General features: G+C 37.9%; 1 protein-coding gene across 1 annotated transcript; it reads left to right on the forward strand.

Moving 5' to 3' along the window:
• The first annotated feature begins 4,472 nt into the window (after nt 1-4,472).
• Nucleotides 4,473-19,777, forward strand: LOC128696054 (E3 ubiquitin ligase component cereblon). Its single transcript, XM_053787060.2, has 9 exons — nt 4,473-4,736; nt 7,693-7,811; nt 10,170-10,378; nt 11,434-11,586; nt 11,770-11,912; nt 16,852-17,012; nt 17,284-17,418; nt 18,446-18,639; nt 18,917-19,777. Exons 1-9 carry the CDS (start codon nt 4,562-4,564, stop codon nt 19,086-19,088), a joined length of 1,461 nt encoding a protein of 486 aa, XP_053643035.1. The 5' UTR covers nt 4,473-4,561; the 3' UTR covers nt 19,089-19,777.
• Nucleotides 19,778-20,191: the final 414 nt, after the last annotated feature.

The following is a 20,191-nucleotide window of genomic DNA, read 5'->3' on the forward strand; positions in this document are numbered from 1 at the left end:
TTCCTGTGTATGTAGGAAAATTTTTAAGTGAGGGTACATCCATTTTGGGTTTAAATGGCCATCTTTTCAATTAATGCCCCCATAACTGCTGCCTTTGACAGAGGGGACTTTTTGGGCTTTCATGGGAATGCCCCTCAAGGGTGGTTTCTTGATGCTGTTGAGGGGCTCTTGATCCAAGGGGTTGGACTTGTCCTCCCCATGGTTGGAACCTGATTGCTTCCCATTCCCAAGGTGCTGTATGAACCCTTTGGGTTTAGTTCTTTCCCCTAAATCTACCTTGATGCTAGTGAACGTCTTGTTCCCAAGAATTCTTCTGTAGCTACCCCTCCCTCATAAAATCTGATTATCTCCACTTCTTGTATAGCCCTTACAGGTTTAGCACTTCCTCACAAATACAATGATCTTTGAGACCTTTAAAGAGGACACTATAGTGTGTTTTTAATCGAGGAACTTTGCTTCTTTTGAAACTCCGTCTCTCCAGCTTGAAAACCATAGATTAGTGTACTTTTTTTTTTTTAATTTTACACTTGCTTTCCCAAAGGCACTATTTTTTCCAAAATGTGCATTACTTCTACCACTAACCAGTGCTTCTCCCACGAATATAAATGTCTAATCATTTTCAAAAAATTAAGTGATTCTCCTCTTCCCTGCATCAAACCTGATTACCTTCCATCCTTCAATTGCTGTATAGCCCCTACACCTCAAGGGAGGTTCCTTGATGCTTGTGAGGGGCTCTTGATCTAGGGAATTGGATCTGTGCTCCAGTTCCCTGAATTAAGCCTGAATACCTTCCACCCCTCCCACAGGTGCTGTATAATCCTATGGGTTTAGCACTTCCCCATGATTATAATAATGTATAGCCCTTAGGGGTTTAGTACTTCCTCGTGAAAGTATGATGATTCTGCAAAATGCTGTTAAGTAAAGCTATTTCTGTGAGACTTGGCAGTTGATCCTCCAAAGAGTCAACTGCTTGTGAAGGGCTCTTGATCTAAGGAACTGAAGTTATCCTTCAAGGGATCAAACTTTATTACCTCCCATTCATCAATCATTGTACTGACCCCTTCCCTTAGGAAAGATGCATTGATCCAAGGAACTAACTTGCCCTCCCCTTTCTTGAACCTGAATGCCTTTCATTCTCCAGGCATCGTATGACCCTTAAGGTTTAGTGTTTCCCCCCAATTGAAATGTATGGACCCTGTGTGGATTTAATACTTTTCCATGAATATTTCTGTGAGATACCATTCATGTTTGTGAGGGGCTCTTGGTCCAAGGAATTTGATTTGTCCTAACCTGTGCATCGAAAGATTACCTTCCATTCCTTGTGCTGTATGACCCTTACTCTTGGTGCTTTCCCTAATTATAATACTGTATAACTTTTATACACAGCTGTCAAGGAATTGGAGCTACACCACAGCACTGCATGACCCTTAATTAAGGGTTTATGATATTATATGGCTTAGCGCTTCTTTTTGATTATAATAATAATAATGATTATTATAACATAGCTTCAGTTGGGATTAAATTTGTTCCATGTATGAAACCCCTCAAGTGAGCAGATTTTTATGGGAATTTTACTTGTCCTCTCTCTCCTTGGTTTGAACCAGATTGTTTCCTATTCCTCCAGGCACTCTGTGACTCCTACAGGTTTAGTGCTTCCCCCTAAATATATCCACTTATGAAAAGAGATTCTCATGGTACGCATTGCGCTGTATGACCCTTGTAGGTTTAGCGCTTCATTTTTTATAATCAAGGTATGCGTTGTTGGCGTAAACAATGCTTACAGACTCAAGGATCAAAGAAGTGTCTTAATATTGGTAGAAGGCCCTTGATCCAAGGAACTGGAGCTACCCTCCTCTAGTCTGATCACACCTGATTGCCTTCTGTTCTTCCAATACTGTACAGCGATGTATGACCCTTGTGGGTTTAACACTTGATTTTGATTACGATAATAATCTTCAAGTGTTGTATGACCATTATGGATCGAGTGTTTTTGTGAATATAGTAATTAGCCATAATAGAACTTTCCAGCTCAAGGCCCTCCTCACTGAAGGTCCCACCTTTGACACAGACTTGACTTTAACTAACCTATGGTATTGCACCGACTTTGATTTATATTTTACTCTTGCACGAATCCCCTACCTGTGCACACCTGAGCTGACGTGATTACAAAGGACAAAATACTTATGAGGAATTGACTGTGGGCAGGAAGTGTCTGAAAGTTGGTCTCGGATACATGAGGTTAAGGCTCCATGCTCCAGTTCCCTGAACTAAGCCTGAATGCCTTCACCCCCACTTTCCCCAAAGGCGTTGTTTAATCCTAGCCCCTCAAGGAAGGTTCCTCGATGCTGGTGAGGGGCTCTTGATCTAGGGAACTGGATCTGTGCTCCAGTTCCCTGAGTTAAACCTGAATACCTTCCATCCCTCCCCCAAGCACTGTATAATCCTATGGGTTTAGTGCTTCCCCCTTGATTATAATAATAATGATGTTTAATCCTAGGGGTTCAGCGCTCCCCCATGATTATAATAATAATGAGGTCACGGCTGGAAGTTAAAAACAGATGAGTAACAGTGATATTAGGAAAGGCTTCTTAGCCTCAGGGTTGTCAGCCTGGGTAGAAACATTGGGCCTGTTTCTTTACACCCATCAGTAAAATGGGTACCTGGGTGTTAGTCGACTGGTGTGGGTCGCATCCTGGGACACTGACCTAATTTGCCCGAAATGCTCGGCATAACAAGGGGCTTTCTATATATAAGTATGTCATTGATGTCTGATAGGCCTGTATACCATGTACAAATACTTGTAGTAAATAAAGATATTATATATTATTATATTATATATTAAGTGGAACGACCTAGACAATGAAGTGTTGAGGCAGAATCCATAAATAACTTTAAGTATGATAGGGCTCACGCAGCTTTAATGCCTTACCTCTACCACTACTCTCACCTCCCTTGTCTCGTCCCTGCCAGCTGGCCTGTATATACTGGCTTCTCTTTTGTCTGTTAGTCTCCGAGTCACCATCTGAAAAAGACCCGGGCCGGGACAGTACCGGCGAAACTATTACAATACAATTTTCTGTTAGTGTGACTTTGTAAATGGTCCAAGTCTGACCGAAACGTCGTCGTGAGCTTCCTCTCTCCTATGTACGGGTTATTTTTGTATTATTTCAGTCACGGTATTGTGCCTTTTTCTTTGTAAAACTAGTAGCGGCAAGCAGAGAGGCAAGGGAGATTCCTTGATGCTGGTGAGGGGCTCTTAACCTAGGGACTTGAATCTCTCCCCCTCTCCAGCAGGCGCTGTACAATCCCTGACCCTTGCGGCTTAGCGCTTCTAGATTATAATAATAATATATAATCCATACGGGTTTAGCGCTCCCCAGGATATCAATAATTATCTAGGAATTGCTCTTGATTTCCCCTTCCTCGGATCGAACCTGGTGACCTCCCATTTCACTAGGAAGTCTATATTTCTACGGGTTTAACGCTCACCCAGAATATAAAAAATATTATCTCTTGTGAGCCATTCAAAGAAGTTACAGTTAGTTTTAGATAGTGAACTTTTTATAATAATGATATAATGATTCGGTTGCAGACTCAGAAGCTAATAATTATGCAATCCATTTCGGGCAAACTAGTCATCATAAGGCTTACACGCTGATTAAATCTAGACCTATCATATAATTAATATCATTGATATCATAATAGCTTCAGTAATCCATTACAGTCACAAGTACACTAACATATGCTGCAGTCTGTCTTGTTATATGTAATACTTAAAGCATAGTTAGGTTTAAGTTTTGATCAGCGTACGGTATACTTATTTTTAAAAATAAAAAAGCACATCATACTCTAGAGCCTGTAGGCAATTTAATGTTTTATAAAAAAAAGAAAACCGAATCTGCTTCCTTGTTTCTAAGATGCAATTTCCATTATATATTTCTCCTGTTGACTAACTTCATTCATGCTTCATTTGTCAATAAAAATATATTGAGTCAGTGAACAATGAATGACAGGACGTTGACATATCATTGCTTCAGAAATATTGATGAAGCAGTGAACCTTATGACGTCATGCCCTTCTCCTGGCTTACGCAGTGGTTATATATATGATTACTGGCTCCCAGGAACAGAGTGAATATTTTAATCAAAGTCATTTTATTCTCATATTAATATATCATATATGACTAGCGTTATTATGATGAAAATCTTCAATAGCTTGATTATGCTCGAGCTACTCAAGGCTGCGAACCCACCAAACTTTTTCATCCACTTCCATTAAAAGTTTTGATTGTTTACTTTTCTTTGGTTCGTTTTACACATTAACTACAAAACTGACAACCAACTTAATATAAAAAAAAGATTACTAGTCAAGCTTATCCAGCATTATAATAATTAACTTTGTGTATATTAGAAATGATAAATTGTCTTCATCGAAAGCTGAGTTAACAGAGAACTAAGGAATTAGAAATAAGATGTAACCGACCAAATAATATCTAACTCTTGTTTTGGAGGAGTTGACCAGTGACGTGAATTTATGTCATAAGCAGTATCTGAAGACGTTTATGGCTGACAGAGAGGAGAGGCAAGTGGAAGATGATGCGGAGGAGGATATGGAAGCAGAGGGAGTGGGTGACATGGCTGCAGTAGTGGAGGAAGAAGGCCAAGTAGTGGATGTGTACCAGGTGGAGGAAGAGCCACAGGAGCTGGTGCTAATGGAGGAAGTGCTCGTGGATGAAGGTGATTATTATGACTGTAGCAAGTTCTGTTAGGGTTATGAATGAGCGGTTGGTATTTAATAGACAGCAACCATACGAGAAAGTATCGTCTTGTGATGTGTGTGAATAGGAAGTCTGTTAAATGTTTTGCACTCTGGCAGGATTTCTAGTCTCTCACGATTTGTATGATGAATATGTAAGATAGTTGGTATATCCTTGCTGCTGTGAATTTACAACCATCTGCACAATTTCTTAGTATAATGATGAAATTTGAGTCTATAATGATTTGAGTCAGTATAATCATGAAATTTGAAATTATGCTAGCCAAAATTAGTGCCAGATTACTGTTGGAACCGGATAACTAATTGCCGGATTAGTGATGGCCGACCTGTGCCTTAAAAAAAAAATAAAAAAATAGAACTAAATTTTTAATATAGTATAGCCTGAGTTTTGCCCAGAATGCTATGCATCCTATGGGCCTTAAGATTATTGTATGCATTGTACAGTAATTTTGAAATAAAGATTTGTATTTATAGACTTGTATTAGCTGTTGTACATGTCAATACAGATTAAGATCAGGGTTAATTTTATTATGGATACAAATGAGTAAATTAATAAAAACTTTTATGAATACATATTATGTTGCATGGGGTCAGTAAACTATATTAATAATTTACTGACCCCACTGATGTTACATTATTGATAATGTGATATCAGTGTACAGATATTTGGAGAAAAAAGATGGATGTGTCAGTTGTGGTGGTGTAGTTGCAACGGTGTGTAAACAAAGAATTAAATAGTACAGTGGACCCCTGGCATACGATGGCATCGGCATACGTTAAATCCGGCATATGATACATTTTAATGCAAAAAATTTGCCTCGCCACACGTTAAAAAACCCACCACGCGATTCGTCCGGGACGCGTCCCACGTGTGTCCTCAGCTGCCCCGTGCATGCCAGTGTTTACAAGCCAGCCAGTGCGGTCGCATCCACACATACAATCGGTACATTTCATATTATCACAGCGTTTTTAGTGATTGTACCTGAAAAATAAGTCACCATGGGCCCCAAGAAAGCTTCTAGTGCCAGCCGTGCGGTAAAAAAGGTGAAAATTACTGTGGAAATGAAGAGAGATAATTGCTAAGTACGAAATTGGAGTGCGTATCTTGAAGCTGGCCAGGTTGTATACCAAACCCCAATCAACCATCGCTACTATTGTGGCCAACAAAACAGCAATCAAGGAAGCTGTTCTTGCAAAAGGTGCAAGTTTGTTTTCGAAACAGAGATCGCAAGTACTCGATGTTGAGAGACTGTTATTGGTGTGGATAAACGAAAAACAGATAGCAGGAGATACCATCTCTTAAGCGATCACATGGAAAAAGGGTGGGAAATACGTACTATCGTACCACAGTCAGCTGTTGCTGCACCACAGTCAGCTGTTGCTGCACCACAGTCAGCTGTTGCTGCACCACAGTCAGCTGTTGCTGCACCACAGTCAGCTGTTGCTGCACCACAGTCAGCTGTTGCTGCACCACAGTCAGCTGTTGCTGCACCACAGTCAGCTGTTGCTGCACCACAGTCAGCTGTTGCTGCACCACAGTCAGCTGCTGCTGCACCACAGTCAGCTGCTGCTGCACCACAGTCAGCTGCTGCTGCACCACAGTCAGCTGCTGCTGCACCACAGTCAGCTGCTGCTGCACCACCATCAGCTGCTGCTGCACCACCATCAGCTGTTGCTGCACCACGGTCAGCTGTTGCTGCACCACGGTCAGCTGTTGCTGCACCACGGTCAGCTGTTGCTGCACCACGGTCAGCTGTTGCTGAACCACGGTCAGCTGTTGCTGAACCATGGTCAGCTGCTGCTGAACCAAAGTCAACTGTTGCTGCACCAGTCAACTGTTGCTGAACCACGGTGAGCTGCTGTTGCACCACGGTGAGCTGCTGTTGCACCAAGGTCAGCTGCTGCTGCACCACAGTCAACTGCTGCTACACCACCGTCATCTGTTGCTGCACCACGGTCAGCTGTTGCTGCACTAGTCAGCTGTTGCCGAAGCACGGTGAGCTGCTGTTGCACCACGGTCGGCTGCTGCTGCACCACAGTCAGCTGCTGCTACACCACCGTCATCTGTTGCTGCACCACAGTCAGGTGCTGCTGCACCAAAGTCAGCTGTTGCTGCACCACGGTCAGCTGGTCCTAGTGGCATTAAAAGAAGGGAGGTAATGCCGGAAAAGGACGTGCTTCCTAAAGTCCTAATGGAAGGGGATTCCCCTTTTAAACATTAACAACTTCCACACTCTCCCCTCCTCCCATCCCATCAATCATCACCAGATCTTCAATAAAGGTAAGTGTCAGTTTGTGTGTATTAAAATTAATATTTCATGTGGTAAATTTTTTTTTTTTTCATACTTTGTGGTGTCTTGCACGGATTAATTTGATTTCCATTATTTCTTATGGGGAAAATTAATTCGCCTTACGATAATTTTGGCATACGATGAGCTCTCAGGAATGGATTAATATTGTATGCCGGGGGGTCCACTGTACATGATTACAGGTTTTGGTAGGCAAGTTAGGTGTTCTGTTCTTGTGTTGTATAGCTAATGTCACTGAGCAAAGTTTCACTTCTTTTAGTTATCCTAGATTAAATCTACATACTATTTGTACCAGTGTGCGCTTATCATAATTGTGTTCATTGCAAGCATTGTATGAATGTTTAATATGTGTAATAGTCTGTTAAAGCATATGTAGTGAATGTGAATAAAGTGTATCTTTTTTCTTGTCTGGTGACTACAATTTTTCCCTTAAGGCATTTTTATGATAATACTGTCCTTTATTGAATTATTTACTTTAACTTTATTTTTTATGGTTATCTTTGTGGGAAAGTGTATTTGTAATATTGTGAAATATTTTTGATTACAATAAGTTCAAATTATGAGATTTGATTGCTATGTATATCATAAAAGTAATTTAAATTTTCAGATGCTGATAGTTGGGCTGAATATGATAGTCGTGAGGAATCAGATGGTGGTGATAGTAACGGAAGTGGGGATGAAGGCTGTGGTGAGCAGTATGACAGGACATTACCTTCTAGACATGAAGTGAGTTTGATGCTTTGTCATTTTTAGCAGATGACCCCCATTGTTAAAAGGTAGCAGTATAAAAATAAGTATGTAAGAAAGACAAAGTATGTGAGTTATGGCATTTTATCGAGAAGACAGTATATATGAGGGAACATATAGTGGTTGAGGAGACATCTATGAGGTGAAGTGAGGGGGCTACAGGTGAGGTCATTTGTAGACAGGGGTGTCAGGTTTAGTGAGAATTAGTTTAGCCAATACTTCTGTAATTGAGTATGATCCCAGAGTTTTGTATACAGGCACTCCTCACTTAACAATCTACCTGTTTAACAACTGCTTGGACTTATGACCAGGTCTCTCTCACCAGTCAGTATTGTATGCTGCATGAGAACTATGGTCATAGAAACAGCAGCACGGTGTCTCAGTGTTGAGCAATCTCTAAGACTACATCTATAAATTTGTACTTTATTGTGCACCCAATAGTACAAAATAGTTGGAAGCACAGCAGCACTTGGAAGAGGAAGAAGAGAAAAGAATGGAAGGAGTACAAAAGTTCACTGTAAAGGGGTTAGCTGGTGTGTTTGTCTGTTTGTTTACATTATTGATGTCTCTTGTTTATGATGGCATCTGAGGGTAAGTAGGTTTATTCAGGTACAGGTAGTCAGAAGTGACTACCTGTACTTGAATAACCCAAAAAAGTCAGTGACTATTATTATTATTATTATTATTATTAATTATTAATTATTAATTATTATTATAGCATCTTCAAAAGTAGAGAGGCTTAGTGATTTTAATGTGTACCTCCACGCCAGCACAGTGTGTAAGCATATTTAGGTACAGGTATACATACGTATAATTATCAGAGTACATATAAAATATGCAATAACCTTAAAACACTTGAAATTTTGGAAAGTTTCCAGACGTAATAGAGAGATGTGCTCGTGTAAACAAACTTTGTGGGGCGTAGTGGCTGTATTAGAAAGGCGGGGGGGGCATATAGCGAGTTTTGGTCGCAATTTGAAATGTCCGTATTAGTGGAACGCCATAAAGCGGGGCCCTACTGTATATGCAGGGAGTGGCATCTTGTGTGGGCTTAAGCAATATCTTCTCAGCTCTTCACAGTCAGTGACGAGGTGCAGCAAGGTAGTGCAATATTGGCTAGACTAATTCACACTAAAATTGACACTGCTGTCACATAGCTTCAGGTAACCTCTCCAACCCACTTTACACCTCTTCAGCTACTACATGCATATGTACATAAGGTTCACACATATTTGTATATACATGTCAGTCTGGTTTTTGCATGTTTCTTGTCTGTATGAATTTATATCCCTGGTGGATGAAACATCTAAATAAAAAGCCATAACCCCCACAATTTTTGCTTTTGGTCTTTAGATGTCATTTCAGTTATCTTGTAAACAAAGTGTTTTGGATTATCTTTACACACCCACTGCTGCTGCTCACCTATCATAAATATTTGATACCTAGATGTTGTAAACTGTTGTGGACCTCATCTTGGGGCTCACCAAATGCTTTGCTAGAGGTCCCTGACAAATAAAAGATTTTATATCCTTCTTGCCCATAAACAGTGATTTGCAGCAAATTTCAGTTTTATTTCATTAATATCAATGACTTTTCCTTTTGTCTTTTAACACAAGTTTTTGTCTTCAAATTTTTTCTTGAATCTTGCATTTACAACACCTATTAGTAGTAATACCTAGGAGTGTGAGCAGGGTAATATTTAGTGAAGGGATTTAGGGAAACCGGTTATTTTATACAACCGGACTTGAGTCCTGGAAATGGGAAGTACAATGCCTGCACTCTAAAGGAGGGGTTTGGGATATTGGCAGTTTGGAGAGATACATTGTGTATTTTTATACGTATATAGTACTTCTAAACTGTTGTATTCTGGGCACCTCTGCAAAAACAGTGATTTATGTGTGAGAGGTGAAAGTGCTGAATGATGATGAAAGTATTTTCTTTTTGGGGATTTTCTTTCTCTTTGGGTCACCCTGCTTCGGTGGGAGACGGCCGACTTGTTGAAAAAAAAAAAAAAACCTAGGTTTCCAACAAAAGTACCCCTCGGAACATGTTTGACATTTTGTACTGAGAGAGAGTGCATGCACAATGGCTTGCAAAAGTGCTTTTGCGAGTGTGTGCACAGGAACTTTTCAAGACCTTAATCTGATGCTGCTGCTTGATTGTTTGTAGAAAATACTTGTACAGTTGCATATCAAGTTTATATATTTTAAATTTTGCACTAGCAATAAATATGCCTGTTCTCTAATTTGATATAATGTTGTTCTCTCATATACAGTATCTTTCAGGAAGTACATTTTTTGTATTGTGTAAATTTTTATATACTGTACTGTATTTTAGTACCTCGGCGAGACAGAAGAGTTAAGAGGACGCACTGTACAGGAAGAGAATGACTACGTGACAATTCCATTATTGCTGCACAGTTCCTTGATGAACCTGGTGTTAGTGCCCACTCAGACACTTCCTCTCAGTATCTTCCATCCTCTACATGTTTCCATGCTTCGCAATGTTATTGCTAAGGATCGTACTTTTGGCATTGTTCATTCGAAGTAAGTTTATTAATACTGTTTTGTCTAGGAGAAAATTCATGGTACAGTATATTTAGTGCTGTAAATGTTACAGTTATTGGAAATTTAAAAAAAATGTGATGAACACATCAATGAATATGGGACTAGGGATAAGACGATGCCAAATTTTTTATCAATACCAATACTCAGTATTGGTATTGGCCTAAAATTATCAAAATTAGCAGATACCCACTGATATCATCAAAATTGACCAATACTGATACTCAGTTTTAAGCTGGTATCGACACCATTAAAATTAGTCAGTACCACCGATACAGATACTTTGTCACACTCCTAGAAGGGACACCATTTGTCACACCCCTAGATGGGATGCCATAAGCTTAGCTCTGCTTCTGTAGCTACAAATAGGTAATTACTGTATAGGGACTTGGTTTACACCTGTAAAAATCATTCATCAGTAATAATTGATATGAAATTTGAACTCTAAAACACCAAAAAGATGTACAAACATTTAAAAAAAAGATTGCATGAGATACTTATATTAACATGACTGATGACAAAGGCTATTGCAAAAGCCATATGTTGAATTGAAGATTAATTGGTTAATGTTAACCCTTAAACTGTACAGAGGTAGATCAACGTTCATATGCGTTGCACTCCGACCTTAATTTTCTCCATTTGAAAGCATGTAAAAAATGGAGATCTACGTTCAGAGCACTATGTACGTGAACGTAGGTCTATGTTTGGACAGTTTAAGAGTTAAGTGGCAGGTGCTGGTTGCTATTTTTTTATAGTTTAGGTTTTCACAGTTTAAATAAACATTGGCCACATAAAAAATTAACGTGTAAAACTTCAAATTTTTATCATGTTAATATCCTAAAAAGCTATAAAATCAGGAACATTAGTGGCTGATTAAAGAAAAGAGTTACACTGTTAAAATCTATGTTTGGTTTTATAAAATAGTAACATATAATAAAACTGGAAATTAAAGATTTTAGTCTGAGTGCCTGTGAGGTGTTTAGCATAACATACAATCTTGATATGTTGTGTAATTTGTATGTGATTGTCTGTTCCAGAATTTCCCAGGATGGAACTTCAGAGATGGCCAGGTATGGAACAACAGCAGAAATCTATGAATACACAGAGGAAGAACTTACAGGAACATTGTCAATCAAAGCCAAAGGTCGTCAAAGGTTCAAGGTTATGTCAACACGCCGAGAGACTACTGGGTTAGTACTATTCACAAGAAGCAAGATCTGTAGAGCAGCCTATGTGTATTAGGAAAATTTGTTATATATGTATTTCCCTCAGTTTTCATTTGAATTAAAAGAGTACAGTATTTGTTTTTCATGCATATGTAACTGTCAAATTAACTCTACTTCTTATTTCTATATATTTGTTTTGAAACCCAGACTGATTGTGGCAAGAGTGCAGATTTTACCTGAGATACGCATGGGCAGTCCATTTGAAATGATGCGTCTGCAGTCCTTAGACAAACTAACATTACCTCACCCCCAGGAGGCTTCTGTGCATGTAGCACAAACCCGAGATTTAGGTAAGAAATTAGAGTGCTTGATCTGCACTGATGATTGGGAAAGAAATAAAAGCTGTGAATTACATTGCTGGTGTGTGCTGGCATTCATGTGTACAAGTTGTATGTGCATGTGTTTACACATATACTTGAAAGGTCATTGGGGATTGTAACCTGTGGCTTTATTGAAAATTTAAGGTCTAGGTGGAAAAAAGTACAGTGCCATTAGTGGATAATACAGTTAGCAAAGATACTGAAATGGAAGACTGGTAATTATTTTTTTTCAAATTGAAGAGAATATGGACTTTTGACACCTACAGTAGTATAAGTTATACTTTGCTAGTAGTATAAATTTTAAATCTAATAGCGAAATTACAGTACAGTGGAACCTCAAATATCGAACTTTTTTCGGTCCAGAAGGCTGTTCGAGTGCCTTTACCGAATGAATTTATTCCCATCAGGAATAATGTAAATTAGATTAGTCCATTTCAGACCCTCAAAAATACACTTATAAAAGCACTTACAAAAATACACTTACATAATTGGTTGTGTTGGGAGCAGTTCGATTTTTGAGGTTCCACTGTATTAGTAAATTTCAAGTCATATACAGTAAGCTCTTGCTGTATGTAAGGGCTACATTTTATTGGAGCCATGTGACCCTGTCAGTGTGTTATGTCAGTGTTTAATAGGTTAAAAACTGGGAATTGCAGAATGCTTCCTACTTGGACTACTGTCTGCAACAAGTTCTTACTTGGAGGGCTTTTCAGGATCTAAAATTTTAAATTCAAAGGTCAAGGCTGGTGTCCTTGGGGAGCATTGCATGTATGTGTCTGAATTTGAGGGTCCAGTCTGTGAAAGAGAGAAGGGTGAGAGAATGGATAGAGGAGGAAAAGTGAGGGCAGAGAGGACATGTTAGCAGTTACATATAAATGTTTTTGTGTCTGCACTTTGGGCCTGTGTTTCTACTGGCATCAGTAGCCCAACGTGTACTGCAATGTCCCACTACACATTAATAAGAAACTGTAAAAGTATGGCTAAATATAAAATGAATGTTAGTCTTTTATACTGTAAGAGGAACACTTAAGATTTATTTTGAGAGAAGTGAAAAAATACACTACATAGCTTATCACACCATCCTTATAACAGTTACTTGTTAAGAGTCTATCTCGTACAGCTGGGTGGAAAACTGTTTGTGGTTCTCGTTTGTGTCATTGTGTAAGATCACCTACTATTTTCATTGCTGATTTGTGTAGTTTATGCAGATGCACTAGATGAAAATATATACAGCATGTTTTATAACCACTTGAAAATGTTTTTTGTTGTGTACTGTACACAACAAAAAACATTTAAAGATTTTTTACCACATTGCATTGGAATCAATGGAAACCTCAAAATGATTTAAAAATTGAACTTTGGAAAACTTGCTAATGGCAGGAGGTTACTATGTGGTTATTTTACAAGGGCGATGTGAAATTATAAGAACAAATGTTGAAATGAGGAATAATTTATTTGTTATGCCAGAAGTCAATGCCAGAAAGTGAGCGAGACTAAATGTAGAAGAAAATTTGACGAATGAACATCATGGGGTAAATCTGTGAGGAAGCTTCGTTTGAGTAAACCATACCCCCGGCCGGGATTGAACCCGCGGTCATAGAGTCTCAAAACTCCAGCCCGTCGCGTTAGCCACTAGACCAGCTAGCCACAATAAGATTCATCCAACTAGGTATATTTCTACACCATAGGAAAGTTGAAGGGACTTGAGCTAGAGTTCGTCACGGCCACGCTAGCTGGAGATTCGTCTGTAAAAACTTGCATTTGTGGTCACAGAGGTGCCTGTGCTAACTTTCCTATGGTGTAGAAATATACCTAGTTGGATGAATCTTATTGTGGCTAGCTGGTCTAGTGGCTAACGCGACGGGCTGGAGTTTTGAGACTCTATGACCGCGGGTTCAATCCCGGCCGGGGGTATGGTTTATTTGTAATCGTGTCATTACGATTTCTTGAGCTTCGTTTGAGTAGTCTGTAGCTGGACAAGAAAGCTCACCATGAAAATGTATTTTCATTACAGAAGAATGCTTATTAGAGTTAGGCTAATAATTTGTGAATAAGATACATGTGCAACACCTGAGTATCTATGGGAGAGTTTTCACCCACCAGGAACTTTATCAGTCTAAAGCTCCCAGTAAGCAAGAGGACTCACAATAAAGATTCCAAGGTGGTGCTCACATCTTATTTGTCAACTTTGTATTATTTACTGTTGATCTAAGACTTACAACTTCAGTATTACCTTTCTAAATGCATATTACGGTAGTGTATGCTGTAGTACTGTATATGAAGGTGTTCAGATATGGGATTACAGAAATCTAAAGTGATGAAATGCAAAATGAACATAAGAGGTGTTATATTGTGTGGATCTTCATAGTTACACTAGGAGTATTTTGTCATAGTCTCTAGTTGATTATCAATGTATTTTTTCTTTTATATAATTTTAAATACAGCTGTCATATACAGTAGGGCTCCACTTATACGGCAGGTTAGGTTCCAGGCTACCACCAGAAAGCAGACATTGCCGGAAAGCAGAACACCATTTTTTTCCACTTATAAAATGCATATAAATACCAGATAACAAGTTTACACTAACATAAATTAAGTTAGCAGTAGAACTAGGAATTGAAAAACAAAGGTGAAATACACACACAGTACACTAATTACTTACCCCAGAATATTTGTAGTCTTAATGTAGGGTGAGATGTGAATAGTATTTATTGTAAAAAGTCATGTGTGGTAGGTACAGTAGCCCTCCTGGCCAACCCACCCACACGTAGTATACTGCAACATTTAAAGCGCCCTAGAATGATAAAATGCATATACAGTACACTCATTACTTACCTTAAAATATTTGTAGTCTTAATGTAGGGTGAAAGGTAAATGAGATAAAAACGAATAAACGAGAGAGAGAGAGAGAGAGAGAGAGAGAACGAGTAAATGAGAGAAAACAGAGCTTCTTTCTTTCAACATACCCGCCATATTCCACTGAGGCAGGGTGGCCCAAAAGGAAAAACAAAAGTTTCTCTTTTTACATTTAGTAATATATACAGGAGAAGGGGTTACTAGCCCCTTGCTCCCTGCATTTTAGTCGCCTCTTACAACACGCATAGCTTACGGAGGAAGAATTCTGTTCCACTTCCCCATGGACGTAAGAGGAAATAAACAAGAACAAGAACTAAAAAGAAAATAGAAGAAATCCAGAGGGGTGTGTGTATATATATGCTTGTACATATATGTGTAGTGTGACCTAAGTGCAAGTAGAAGTAGCAAGCATACCTGAAATCTTGCATATTTATGAGACAGACAGAAGACACCAGCAATCCTACCATCATGTAAAACAATTACAGGCTTTCGTTTTACACTCACTTGGCAGGATGGTAGTACCTCCCTGGGCAGTTGCTGTCTACCAGCCTACTACCTAGGCCAACCTACTACCTAGGAGAAAACAGAGCTACAGAGTACAAATACCTTACATTGTGTACAAGTTGTCTCCACATTAGTAAAGTAGAATAAATAAAGAGAAGCACTCCCATTCTCGTGTAACACCATTTTTAGAAAGAATGACGCTCCGAGTGTTTGGTGTTTAACTAGAGAAAACGTTATTCTTTCCGACACTGACAAGACGACTGGAAAAACATCTCATATTATGTTAATTTATTCTATTGTGGGGTATATTTATCATGTTTATATGTTATGTAGCATGTTTATTATATAATTTTGAATTATTATTATTATTATTATAATCAAGGGGGAAGCGCTAAACCCGGAGGATTATACAGCGCCTGGGGGGGGGGATGTGGAAGGCATTCAGGCTTAATTCGGGGAACTGGAGCACAGATCCGATTCCCTAAATCAAGAGCCCCTCACCAACATCAAGGAACCTTCCTTTAGGGGATATAATTTTGAAAAAACATCATAGATGGATTAATGAAAATGTCTATATTAACACAATATACAACATTTAATGCACCTCAGAGTGATTATTGTGTTATTATCATTATTAATATGGTGTCTTCAAAACTAATGAAATACTCTTAGTTATTTTAATGTGTACCTGCACACCAGCACAGTGTGTAAATTTATTTAGGTACAGGTACACCTAAGTATAATTATCAGAGTACATATAAAAGTTTCCAGACATAATGGAGTCATGCTCATGGAGAATGTAAACAAACCAGGTGGCCTGTGGTGACCATATTAGAAAGTCAGGTGGGGGGAGCCGTATAACGAGTCTTGGTCATAATTTGAAATGTCCATATTAATGGAACACCGTAAAGCGGGAGCCCTACTGTACACACATTTAAGGATGATGGAAATTATATAAAAGCAATGATGCTTTTTGTATATTATGAAAAGGTTTGAAGATGCAGTATAGGGAAGGCATGATGAAATTCATTTTTTCTTTAAACTTACATTTATGTATAATATAATGCCTGGGAGATGGCCGACTTGTTGAAAAAAAAAAAAAAAAAAAAAAAAAAAAATAATGCCTGACACATTCAGACACATTTTGTTAATCTTGCTGTAGGGATGATCATAATGAAAACACATGCATACTTTTCTGTTGCTATAGTCTTATTTTTGTTTTGTTGATAAGACACCAAATGGCAGTAAAGGAACCTGATTTTTAAGACACTCTTGAAAAAGCCTTAACACAGTCTGTAACACACACAAAATGTCAATAAAAGTTCCATTAACTGCACTTTAGTGTCTACTGACAATATATCAGTAGTATTTGTTTATGATTGTCATAGCCCAACTTTTATTGCCACTTCTCACTAATACGATAAGTTGGTACAAGTAGAAGCATCTTCAGGCTTGCATCAGTAAAAATCTTACTGTTTGATCATATAAAGAGAGAAATACTATTTCTCATTTTATTTCCACTGTAACATGTTTATTATTTCACTACCAGCTTCAGTTCGAACACCGAATTCATGGCGGGTAAGGGGACGAAATGCTTGGCTAACCCCCTGGCCATCATGGGTGTATAATCAGTATGATGATCTGCTTTTGGCACAGCGAGTTATAAATGAAATAAAAAAAAGCACCATGATTCAACCTAACATGCTCAAAGTAAGTAACAGAACTAAAGCTTTGTGACTCAGTATTGCTTATTAAATTTTCCTATTTATGCAACTGATTTCTTTCATGATTATTTTTATTATGTCCCTCAAAGAATTTGCTTTCCATCAACCCTTTATGTATTTGTTAAGTTACATTACCTTAAGTGTAATGCCAATATATATAGTATTTAAGCATATTTGTGACAATAGTTTTTATCTCTAGTTTCCTTCACTGCTAAACAATGCTTCTAAAAGGTTCTTCTGTGATTTGTATACTGCAGCTTCCATGTGATCCTCAAGATTTGTCACACTGGGCAGCTATCAACCTTCCCCTGGATGATAGTCACCGCCTTGCCCTTCTGGGTCTCAATACTCCCACTCAGCGCCTTAGGTACATTCTCTCTGTCCTTTCTAAGGTAAGATATCTTTCTTTCTTCAAGCTTAACTGTATTCCCCAGCAGAATTTTGCTTTGTTTTAAGTTTGTAAACTTCGAACAATTCCTATTTTTTGTTCGTATGTACATTTTTCTATTTCCTTGGTTCATTTTTAATTTCCTACATATGTATTCTTTTAAAGGTACAGTAAGCTGTTAATAAGCTCCTCTATGTGGTGCTGTTTTCATAACTACTATTGAAAGAGTAGTTCCAAAATTGAATGAAGCATAGAAGAGCATTCATAGCATGTTCTGTTGTTTTCTGTGCACTTTTTAAATTGCATTTCTCAAAAATCATTGTATACAGAGGAACTTTATAAGAGCTTAGTGTAGCACTTTTTGTGTCCATGCTTTCTTTTAAATGTAGAGGTGTTTAACGTCCAAATTTGTGTGGTAAGTTCTCCAAATATAGGAGCACTGTAAGTAAAGTACTGTGGAAAAAATTGTGGGTTAGCCTATGTAGGTTAAACTGATATAAAGACTAGGCTGAATAACCACAAAAGATATGTGAGATACACACATCACTGTATTGACTGGTTCTTAGCTGAAATAATCATTTGCATACAGTGAAAAAAAAATCTAAATTTTAATATCATGAATAAACACTGGACAGCTGACACCATCAAGAGTGCAGAATGTGAAACATACATTTCTAAAAAAGGTTGACATGTCAAGGAAGACATGTCATACATGGTATAACTTCTTGTATACAAAGACCTTCCCTCTCAGTTAACTCTAGTTCTATTTAGTGTACCTACTGAAGAGGATCTCAGAGCAGTGATAACAATAGTTTTAATTACCTTTTTCAAGTTTGTAGTTTTTTTTTTTCCAACTAACTCCTTTTTCCATCTTTTGGTGGATGCTTCCTCATCCATTGATTGTAATGTGTTATTTGCACTGAGATCTATTGCATGCATATTCCATTGTTTAAAATAATTATTTAAAAATCTTAATTATTTTAATTTTTGCTGAAAAAGGCAGTTAGAATTAATAAATTTTTGTTTTTCAGTGTAAAATGCTAACGTGTACTCAGTGCTCTGAAGTGATTGGGGATACTGCAGATATCTTTTCTATGTCGGTGGAAGGACCTCAAGGAACATTCGTAAATCCTGGTGGATATGTGCACGAGATGTTGACGCTTGGTAAAGCTTCTAACCTTACATACTATGGACGGCCATCTACTGAGCATTCATGGTTTCCAGGGTTAGCAAAATTAGAATTTTCAGTTTGTGTGATTCTTTAAGTTTGCCTTAGCAATCTTATGTTTAAATCTGTAGAATTCACTTGGATACTAAAATAAATAATATGTACTTTAATCCATAAAATAGGAATTGAAGTAAACTATCAGTGCATTATATATACTGAGAGGTACTTCTTAGTTTATATACCCCTTAGTAGGTCTGTGAAAGAAGGGGAGAAGTTAGGTAGCCAAATTGCAAAAGTGTCTACCCTCTATAAATGGACTTTTATTTACTTTCAGGTATGCTTGGACAATTGCTAATTGCTCAAGCTGTCATCGCCACATGGGTTGGAAATTTACTGCTACCAAACGTAAACTAAAGCCACAGAAATTTTATGGTGTGACTCGCAAGGCGGTCAAAGCTAAACTGGTGTGGGACGGTGATGAAGGTGAAATGCGTCATGTAATATAAGGCTTATCTTTTGCAGTACTAATACTGCTTTTAATATATGTTAACTTTAATATAGTACACCAAACCTAACCAGTATTCTCCACTGTATCAGCAAAATAAACAGTTATAACTGTATGTAGTCAACTTGCTGTTACTTTCATGTTGTTGCAAATGCTCTAAAAGTAAATTTGTAACGAAAGGATGGAATCAAATGGTTTGGTATCATGTATAAAATGTATCTACTCATTTACTATGATGAAAGCCAAATTGTTTTGAGTTAATTTCCTGGCATTACTTTGCCAGAACATTTTATTTGTGCTGTTGTGGGATTATTATGAATGATTTAACATCATATATCATAATTGCTAATAAAATTGTTTTATGGCTTTCCACTGTGAATTTGTATTAATACAACATTAGCAATGTATACATTACTTAGATTATAGGAATGTTGCACTCATTGGCAATTGCATATTTGAATGGACTGCATGATGTGCTAAATTTATATATTTTGATATGGAAAGGCCTTAAAGTCTCCAATGATAAGGAAGCTAATGGAAATTTTATATGAAACTTACTATTCACACTTTAATTTGAGGAGCTAGATTTTTTCAATAATAAATTTGCCACTTAGCTTCAAGATCTGTATTTATATTTTGTTTGTAAAGAATACCTCAATAAAATACATTAATTTATTTCACTCAAAATAATTTTATTTTATTCATCCAGTATAAGATCTAGTTCAACAATTATGACTACTTTCAGAGACAATGCAGCTGAATACAATTATCTGAAACAGAAAAAGTTTTCAAAAAACAGGTGGTGGTTAATTATTATTACAGTCAAAACTAAGCCAGTAGTAACAGTCTGAGTAATCATGCCCTGATCCACCAGGAGGCTTGGTCGTAGACCGGGCTGCGGGGGCGTTGATCCCCGGAATACCCTCCAGGTAGAAACCCACAAGGTTCTGGTAGTGTTTGGAAATTTGATGTTTGCATTCAATGGAACACTTAAATTACTTGCCAACAGTATTGTATGACCTGTATAGGTGTAGCATTTTTTTTTTTATTTTAGTACAGCTCTCCTCACTTAACAATGGAGTTCCATTCCTAAGACCACGTCGT

Source organism: Cherax quadricarinatus, chromosome 48 (genome assembly GCF_038502225.1).
Source record: "Cherax quadricarinatus isolate ZL_2023a chromosome 48, ASM3850222v1, whole genome shotgun sequence".
Taxonomy (NCBI): Eukaryota; Metazoa; Arthropoda; class Malacostraca; order Decapoda; family Parastacidae; genus Cherax; species Cherax quadricarinatus.

Coding starts and splice junctions, on each gene's coding strand:
- LOC128696054 (XM_053787060.2), top strand. CDS start 4,562: ATGGCTGACAGAGAGGAGAGGCAAGTGGAAGATGATGCGGAGGAGGAT. Junction 4,737..7,692: donor GGAAGTGCTCGTGGATGAAG/GTGATTATTATG, acceptor TTAAATTTTCAG/ATGCTGATAGTTGGGCTGAA. Junction 18,640..18,916: donor GAGCATTCATGGTTTCCAGG/GTTAGCAAAATT, acceptor ATTTACTTTCAG/GTATGCTTGGACAATTGCTA.